Source organism: Carcharodon carcharias, chromosome 31 (genome assembly GCF_017639515.1).
Source record: "Carcharodon carcharias isolate sCarCar2 chromosome 31, sCarCar2.pri, whole genome shotgun sequence".
Taxonomy (NCBI): Eukaryota; Metazoa; Chordata; class Chondrichthyes; order Lamniformes; family Lamnidae; genus Carcharodon; species Carcharodon carcharias.
Window position 1 is genome coordinate 21304832 of NC_054497.1, and position 9020 is coordinate 21313851.

The 9020-nt window shown below is 55.5% G+C and overlaps 1 protein-coding gene across 1 annotated transcript; it reads right to left on the reverse strand.

Moving 5' to 3' along the window:
- Positions 1 to 1882: 1882 nt before the first annotated feature.
- On the reverse strand, positions 1883 to 6434 carry rrp7a (ribosomal RNA processing 7 homolog A). Its single transcript, XM_041178012.1, has 7 exons — positions 6339 to 6434; positions 4567 to 4709; positions 4075 to 4200; positions 3681 to 3804; positions 3266 to 3363; positions 2947 to 3145; positions 1883 to 2069 (listed from the first exon to the last, which is right to left on the reverse strand). The coding sequence occupies exons 1-7, from the start codon at positions 6385 to 6387 to the stop codon at positions 1984 to 1986; spliced, it is 825 nt and encodes a 274-aa protein (XP_041033946.1). The 5' UTR covers positions 6388 to 6434; the 3' UTR covers positions 1883 to 1983.
- Between the last annotated feature and the right edge of the window lie 2586 nt (positions 6435 to 9020).

A 9020-nucleotide genomic window follows, 5' to 3' on the forward strand; every position in this document is an offset into this window, starting at 1 on the left:
GAAGATGGATGCCGTTCTGAATGCAAGCTGCTGACTTATCACAGGTTGTTTAAAACCAACAAACACCAACAGCCTATATATCCTGGTGGGTATCGCTCCCCCTGATCCAGCAAGAAAAAGTGACTCCGTCAAACATCAGATGAGAGGCACCCTCTACATGGTCATACACCTACACCCAGCTGCCTAAAGTCAAGGAAGAGCTTCATGAACAGTGTTGTTCCATTACAATCAGCCCCATCTAAAGCCTGCATCGCCTTGTGGAAAGACCAGCTCACCAGTCTTGAACAGCCCCCAGCGATGGAAATTCTACCGGATGAAAGCCTTCCCCCGGAGCTAATTGCAACTGGGCAACCTGGAAGTGCCTTAACAGACTTAGGACTGGTGTAGGTCGTTAAAAGGTGTCACTAAGCAAATGGGGATATACAACCTGCCCGACAACTTGGAATGTGGAACTGAGCCACAGACTATGCAACATCTCCTGCAATGCCTATCACTAGAGGAACCCTGCACTGTTGCAGATCTTGCCGAATTCAACAAGGCGCAAAAATGTGTCCAGTTCTGGCTGGGCCATGTATAGACACAATAAGAAGCTGAAGCCTGAGGCTCTTCAGCCTTTCCCCCTCACCTGGAGAAAGCAGTCCTGTGGCTCCTCGCTCCACTGCTCCCATAGCACCAAGACTCCTTCGACAGCTCCTTCCAAACCCGCAACCACTACCATCTAGAAAGACAAGGGCAGCAGACACATGGGAACACCACCACCTGCAAGTTCCCTTCCAAGTCACTCATCACCTCGACTTGGAAATATATCGCCGTTCCTTCACTGTCACTGGATTAAAATCCTAGAACTCCCTCCCTAACAGCACTGTGGGTGTACCTACACCACAGGGACTGCAGTGGTTCAAGAAGGCAGCTCACCACCACCTTCTCAAGGGCAACTAGGGATGGGCAATAAATGCTGGCCCAGCCAGCGATGCCCACATCCCATGGATGAATAATTTTTTTAAAAAGCTGAACAACCCCCTTGTATCTGAATGACCAGAACTGGACACAGTTTGCAAGAGATAACTGGATTTATTTATGAAAATCTTAGGGCAGGGCTTCCCAAACTGTGGATCACGACCTCCAGCGGGGTCACGAGTTCCAAAGCAACAATGGTGGCCAGGCTGAGGATTGACAATGGCGAGGCCCCTTTAAATATTTGTGCTTTTTCCCCCTGTTGGTGGGTGAGGCCTAAGCGTCTGCTCTCTGAGATTGCTGCTGCAGCCACAGCCTGAAATATTGTGGGTCTTTGCTTTATCCAGGGAAACCCCCAGCGGTTTTAACCCCCACCCCCATGTCAACGGCCCAACACCACCACCCCCACCCCCCCCACCACTACCTCCAACCCTGCTTAACAAACCCCCCCACCACTCAACAACTCGGTAACACCGCTGCCCCCTCAGTTTTCACTCTGGGGTCACGTGAAGTCTGAAGCATTAAAATGGGGGTCACCCTCGGAAAAGATTTGGGAAGCATCGTCTTAGGGATTCTAAACCACATCTTCCAGAAAAACGGCTGAAACATTCAGAACACAGAAAGTGCAGAAGAAGCATTTTAATCAGTGGCTGGTTCCCAGTGAGAGAAAACAGCCTCCGGATCCAGTTGTGTACTAGGCTTGGAGATTCCACTCTCAGGAACACATAACCCTATCCTGACCCCCAGGTCATGACCCCACCCTGACCCCCAGGACCCAGGTCACAACCCCACCCTGACCCCTCAGGACCCAGGTCACGACCCCACCCTGACCCCCAAGGACCCAGGCAACCACACCACCCTGACCTTGAGGACCCAGGCAACGACCCCACTCTGACCCACCCGCACCCAGGCCCCCACCCCACCCTGATTCCGCTTGTCACCCCCCTCCCTCAGGATCAAATCCCTCTCGCTGCCCTAACCCCGGATTGAGTCTCCCGTCCAGTCCAGCTCCTACAGGCCAAGGGGGCTTCAAAAAGGTTTGAATTTGCGCTCGGCCCTCAGCAGAGCAATCTTCTGTTTATCCTCTTCAAATTTCTTCCGAAGCAGAGCGATATCTGCAAACAGAGACAATAAGCGATCAGGATGGAGCTACAAAATAACCAAAGACAGTCCCAGCTCGGGCTGCACCAGAGCTCTGAGGCTGCTCTATGGTGTCTCTCTCGCTTTCCTTTCACACTAACCTCTTCACTCCCTCATATTTACTGAGCCCCAGATCAGGTTGGTCTATATTTGTAAGTTTCCTTTAAACTTTGTTCTTGTTTTTACAGCTGACCTGAATTAGGGGCTGTGCCTGATTTATCCCAATTTTAATTTAGTTTGATTGTTTTAACTCAATAAGAGTTATAGCCAGCGGGAGAGACTTATTGAGGCCAATTAACCAACGTCAAGCAGCAACATCTCAAACAACGTGCACCTCTCAATTCCCCTCGCCGTGCCCGCCAACCCCCATCGCTGTGCCCCCTGACCCCCCTCGCTGTGCCCCTGACCCCCCTCGCCGTGCCCCCGACCCCCATCGCTGTGCCCCCTGAACCCCCCCTCGCCGTGCCCCCTGAACCCCCCCTCGCCGGGCCCCCGACTCCCTCGCCGCGCCCCCTGACACCCCTCGCTGTGCCCCTGACCCCCATCGCCCTGCCCGACCTCCATCGCCCTGCCCCTGGCCCCCCTCGCCGTGCCCCCCGACTCCCATCGCAGAGACCACCGACCCCCATCGCCGAGACCCCGACCCCCATCGCCGAGACCGCCGACCCCCATCGCCGCGCCCCCTGAACCCCCCCTCGCCATGCCCCCTGATCCCCCCCTCGCCATGCCCCCTGACCCCCCTCGCCGTGACCCCTGAGCCCCCCTCGCCGTGCCCCCTGACCCCCCTCGCCGTGCCCCCTGACCCCCCCATTGCCGTGCCCCCTGACCCTCTCTGTTGCCCCCATGACTCACGTTCCCGTTTTGTTTCTCGGTGTTGCCAGCTGTAGAAGTTCAGCAGTTCTTTCTGAGCACGTTTGCGTTTCTCCCGTTGGATCAGCCGCAGGTTTCCCGCCTCAGTCCGGGGAATTCCTGGACGCCGGCCCTTCCTGGTCACCTTCACCCAGCCATCCTCGTCTGGGACGCCATCTTCAGCCTCTTCCAGGGCCTCCAACTGGGAACAGAACAAACAGCCTGAGGTAACGTGGGAGCCAAGCAAAGCCCTGACTATCCTCCAATTCCCCTGTCCGACCGCCCCCCCACCCCCCGACCATACATCCCTCCTCTCCCATACCTCCGCCACCTTCTGGTCGTGTTGCTTCATGAACTGGTCGATCTCAGTCTGCAGCTCCCCCGCGTCAATGATACTGGAGGAATAATCCTGGATCCATTCTGGAAGGAACAAAGAGAAAGGATCAGGTCCTGCACCGGCCAATCGTGGGCCCTGCTTTGCTGGGGTTGCACCGTGGACAAAGGAACCTCATTCCTCTCCCAGCTGGTTCCCCACCCCTGCCTGTAACCAGGACACCCGACTACTGCCTGCATCCACCGCAACTCCCCCCACCCCGGCCCGCACTGCCCCACCCCTACCCGTAACTACCTCCTCCCACCGAAACATCTCCCCCCACCCCCAACCCTTGCCTCCACACACCGCAAGCACCCTCCCCCATCCCCTCCCCGCTCTGTAGGCGGTCAGTCTGGGTACTCACTCTGAAGGCCTGTTTCGACAGGGTGCTCATTCGTAGACAAGACCCAGGGTTCTCGGGGTTTCGAGGACACAGCAGCTTTCACTCCGGCCGGGCTCCTAAACACCACGTAGGCCACTCGGAAACCCTGCAGTAAGAGGAGAGTCAGACAGCGCGTGGGGGAAAAGTGGGAACGCTGATCCCTGGGTTCCGACCCCTGAGCTGCCCTGGTCTGGGCCAAGACTGTGTCCCCAAGGACCCCCTCCCCCCCAACCCCCCCAGCTCCATACCAGCATCACAACCAGGGGTCACTCCAGAGCTTAATGTCCCCTTCTCAAGGGAGATAAGGGATGGGTAACATTTACTGGCCTTGCCAGCGAAGCTCACATCCCCATGAAACATGTTTAAAAGTACAAACCTGTACAGACCGGCCAGGGAAGAACTTTGATTTTGGTGTCTCTGATTTGTTGCTTGGGCCTGGCTTTTCCTGCAGTTCCACTGAGGCCACGGGTCCACATTGTGAAAACAACCTGTGCACACACTCCTAAACCCAAACAAAGGGACACAAACTTTACACAGCTCAACCAACATAAAAACAGACAAGGTTATTTTCCTGCAGCTTCAGAAATAGCCCCACGGGCCAGGACTGTCTGCAGGGTCAGCTGTGGTCAGGCACTTCCCCACATGGTCAATCAGCCGAGGTCATTCGTCACCTCTCCCCACCTCCCAGCCAGTGGATCCTCTCACTGCCCCCTCCCTGCAGAGACTCCCATGCAACAGGCCACATGCTAACCCTTCACCCACCCCCAGGGTGCCTCATCCATCACCCCCGAACCATAACTCTTCAACCCCTCAGCCCCCAGCATCCCTGACCCTTCACCTCCCCCTCCCCCCACCGAGGTGTCGTTACCTGGCTGATGTACGGGGGCAGGTTGAGGACAAACAGGGTCCGGTCCCGGGGGCGGCTCTGATCAGCAGTGTCACGGACCCGGTGCAGCTTCACAAAGAGATGGCGGGAGGCTCGGCTCCTGTTGGAGAACCGCAGCGGGATGACTGGGGGAGAGAGAGAGGGAGAGAGATGAGTCCAGGAGCCCACACGCCACCATCCACCTGGGTCCCACCCCAGATCCCTGACTCCCCCCACCCCCAATCACCCACTCTCCTCCTCCCCCAGCTCTCCTCCTCCCCCCTCCATCACCCGCTCCTCCCCCCCATCACCCGCTCTCCCCATCACCCGCTCTCCCCCATCACCCGCTCTCCCCCCCATCACCCGCTCTCCCCCCATCACCCGCGCTCTCCCCCTCCCCCCCATCACCCGCGCTCTCCCCCCATCACCCGCTCTCCCCCCATCACCCGCTCTCTCCCCCATCACCCGCTCTCTCCCCCCATCACCCGCTCTCCCTCCCCATCACCCGCTCCCTCTCCCCCATCACCCGCTCTCTCCCCCATCACCCGCTCTCCTCCTCCCTCCTCCATCACCCGCTCCTCCCCCCATCACCCGCTCCTCCCCCCATCACCCGCTCTCTCCCCCCATCACCCGCTCTCCCCCATCACCTGCGCTCTCCCCCATCACCCGCGCTCTCCCCCTCATCACCCGCTCTCCCCCCATCACCCGCTCTCCCTCCCCCCATCACCCGCTCTCCCTCCCCCCCATCACCCGCTCTCCCTCCCCCCCATCACCCGCTCTCTCCCCCCATCACCCGCTCTCCCTCCCCCCTCATCACCCGCTCTCCCCCCCATCACCCGCTCTCTCCCCCCATCACCCGCTCTCTCCCCCCATCACCCGCTCTCCCCCCATCACCCGCTCTCCCCCCCATCACCCGCTCTCTCCCCCCATCACCCGCTCTCCCCCATCACCCGCTCTCTCCCCCCATCACCCGCTCTCCCTCCCCCCATCACCCGCTCTCCCTCCCCCCATCACCCGCTCTCCCTCCCCCCATCACCCGCTCTCCCTCCCATCACCCGCTCTCCCTCCCCCCATCACCCGCTCTCCCTCCCATCACCCGCTCTCCTCCTCCCCCCAATCACCCGCTCTCTCCCCCCATCACCCGCTCTCCCTCCCCCCATCACCCGCTCTCCCTCCCCCCATCACCCGCTCTCCCTCCCATCACCCGCTCTCCCTCCCATCACCCGCTCTCCCTCCCCCCATCACCCGCTCTCCCCCCCATCACCCGCTCTCTCCCCCCATCACCCGCTCTCCCCCCATCACCCGCTCTCCCCCCCATCACCCGCTCTCCCTCCCCCCATCACCCGCTCTCCCTCCCCCCATCACCCGCTCTCCCTCCCCCCATCACCCGCTCTCCCTCCCCCCATCACCCGCTCTCCCTCCCCCCATCACCCGCTCTCCCTCCCCCCATCACCCGCTCTCCTCCCCCCCACATCACCCGCACACCCCCCCCCATCACCCGCTCTCCTCCTCCCCCAATCACCCGCTCTCCTCCTCCCCCCAATCACCCGCTCTCCCTCCCCCCATCACCCGCTCTCCTCCCCCCCACATCACCCGCACACCCCCCCCCATCACCCGCTCTCCTCCTCCCCCAATCACCCGCTCTCCTCCTCCCCCCAATCACCCGCACACCCCCCCCCATCACCCGCTCTCCTCCTCCCCCAATCACCCGCTCTCCTCCTCCCCCCAATCACCCGCTCTCCAACCCCCCCCCCCATCACCCGCTCCCTCGGTACCGGTGAAATCTCCCCCCGCGCTTCCCCCTCCGACTCTGGGCGGCGCCATCTTGGAAAAACGTCACGATGAGTAGTCCCGCCCGCTCTTGATCATTAGCGAATCAGAAACAAGTGTGTGCGCACGCGCAGTTACGCCGGGCCTGGAGTTGCGCATGGGCGGTACTTATACCCTCCCTCCAGCTCCATCCCTGATCCTGGCTGATGTCCCTTGTTGATCAAATATCTGTCTAACTCGGCCTTGGATATATCCAATGGCAGAGCCTCCATGGCTCTCTCTAGGGAAGAGGATTCCTATGAAGATAACCTTCTGAGAGAAAGAATTCCTCCTCATCGTCTGAAATGGGAGCAGGGTGACTAACATCCCTTATGTTACGGGATTGTGAGACCACGGTCCTGTGTCCCGGGTGAAATGCAGCCACAACCCTGATTTTCCCATAGTTCGGTCCTTTAAATCTCACGCATCCCATTTTCCAGCACCTGGTCTGTAGCTTACAGCACTTCAAAGTGTTAAGGGTTTCTGCTTCTACTACCCTTTCAAGACAGTGAGTTCCAGATCCCTACCACCCTCTGGGTGAAAGAATTCTCCTCAAATCCTCCATGCCAATTATCTTAAATCTATCCACTCTGTATAGGACCCTCAATTATAAATTAAATCTCCCCTCAGCCTCCGGTGTGCCAAAGAAAGCAACCACAGGCTATTCAAAGATAAAAGCAAAATACTGTGGATGCTGGAAATCTGAAACAAAACCCAAAATAGCTGGAAAAACTCAGCAGGAGGTCTGACAGCATCTGCAGAGAGGAATACAGTTGACGTTTTGAGTCTGATGAAGAATCATACGGACTCTCCACAGATGCTGTCAGACGTCCTGCTGAGTTTTTCCAGCTATATTTGTTTTTGTTTCAGGCTATTCAATCTCTCCTTATGGCTAAAATTCTCCATTCCTGGGAACACCTATGTAAGTCTCCTCTGTACCTTTGCTCGGGCAACCACACCCTTCCTGTAATGTAGTAACTAGAACTATACACAGTACTGCAGCTGTGATCTAACTAGTGTTGTGTACCTCTCTAAAATAACCTGCCAGACCTCTCTGCCTCGGCGAATGAAGTATCCCTGTTACAGACACAGAGGGGGATTAATTTAAACAGCCCTAATTTCTCCTCTCACCACCAGTCCATAAACAGAAAGGTGTTTTGGCTTGCTTCCTCCTTTATAAGCAGTGGCGTATTTCCCAAATCCTCTGTTTTGGCGTGATACAATTTCTATTAATAATCTCCATAGCAAACTTGGGATTGAGTCCATCCTAAGGGTTAATTTATTTGCGTACACTCCAAACATGGGAGGTAGGTCACAACTTAACTTCCTGTGCACTCATACGGTAAAAAGAGGAATAGAGAAAATAAAGATTTACAGGGAAAAGACCACCGAGAAAAGAATTATTGTTTCACATTGGTCCAAAGTCCAGAATCAAATTCCGATATTTCTTCATGGAGGTTGACAGGTTGAAGACCGATGCTATTTAATTCACTTTTCCAGTGGAGAAGACTTCACTCAATGAGATTGGCATGCAGAGATGAATCAGTTTTGTAGGCAATGGTACAGAAGTTTCAGTAGAAACGGTGTGGATGAGGCCAGGTATTCAAACCTTTCTCTGTGCTGCTGCTAGTTAAATGGTAAAATGACAGACTGAGCTTTGCAGCTCCACAAGGCAATACTGGTTCCACAAGCTAGGTCCATGTCACTTCCATCTCTCCACATTGTCTTCGACAAGGGATGTGTATCTCTTCTCTGGGTCTCCAAGATGGTTAAATGTTCCAACCATTAAGACTTGAAAGAAAGGTTGCAGGATCTTTTGTCCTAGCAGACAAATAGAATTCAGTTGGCCAATCTGAGTTAGGAAATGCAGAGGACCTTTGTGCAGTTCTCTTTGAATTTGGTCTCTGCAGCCCAACATTGGAGAGACCAAACGCAGACTGGGTGACTGCTTTGTGGTCTGTCCGCAAGCATGACCCAGACCTTCCTGTCGCTTGCCATTTCAACACACTACCCTGCTCTCATGTCCACATGTACGTCCTTGGCCTGCTGCATTGTTCCAGTGAAGCTCAACGCAAACTGGAGGAACAGCACCTCATTTTCCGACTGGACACTTTACAGCCTTCCGGACTGAATATTGAGATCAACAGCTTCAGATCATGAACTCTCTCCTCCATCCTCATCCCTTTTCTTCAATATCTATTATTTAATATATATATATATATATTCCCACCTATTTCTATTATTATTTTAAAAAATTATTTCCATTCATTGTTTTATCCCCAACTTTTAGCCTATTTCAATCTTTTTTCCCACACCGTCCCCCACCCCCACTAGGGTCATTTGTCACTTGTTCATCCTGCTTTCTACTCTTAATGTCACCATTAGCACCTCCTTTAGCCAGTATCATCATCAATACCCCTTCCATCTTTTGTTTATGACATCTTTTGCAATCTCTCCTTTGCCTCCACCCATCACTAGCCTTCCATCCAGCTTCACCTGTCCTACCCCCCTTAAACAGCATATATTTCACCACACATCTATTTCTCTTTATTTCTGAAGAAGAGTCATATGGACTCGAAACGTTAGCTCTGTCTTTCTCTCCACAAATGCTGTCAGACCTGCTGAGTTTTTCCAGCAATTTTTGTTTT

Excerpts from the sequence above, each read along its gene's own strand:
- rrp7a (XM_041178012.1), bottom strand. The coding sequence starts at position 6,387 with ATGGCGCCGCCCAGAGTCGGAGGGGGAAGCGCGGGGGGAGATTTCACC. Across the intron at positions 4,201-4,566 it reads TGCCCCCGTACATCAGCCAG|GAGTGTGTGCACAGGTTGTT; the intron begins GTAACGACACCT and ends GTTTGGGTTTAG. Across the intron at positions 2,070-2,946 it reads CCGAGAAACAAAACGGGAAC|ATATCGCTCTGCTTCGGAAG; the intron begins GTGAGTCATGGG and ends CTCTGTTTGCAG.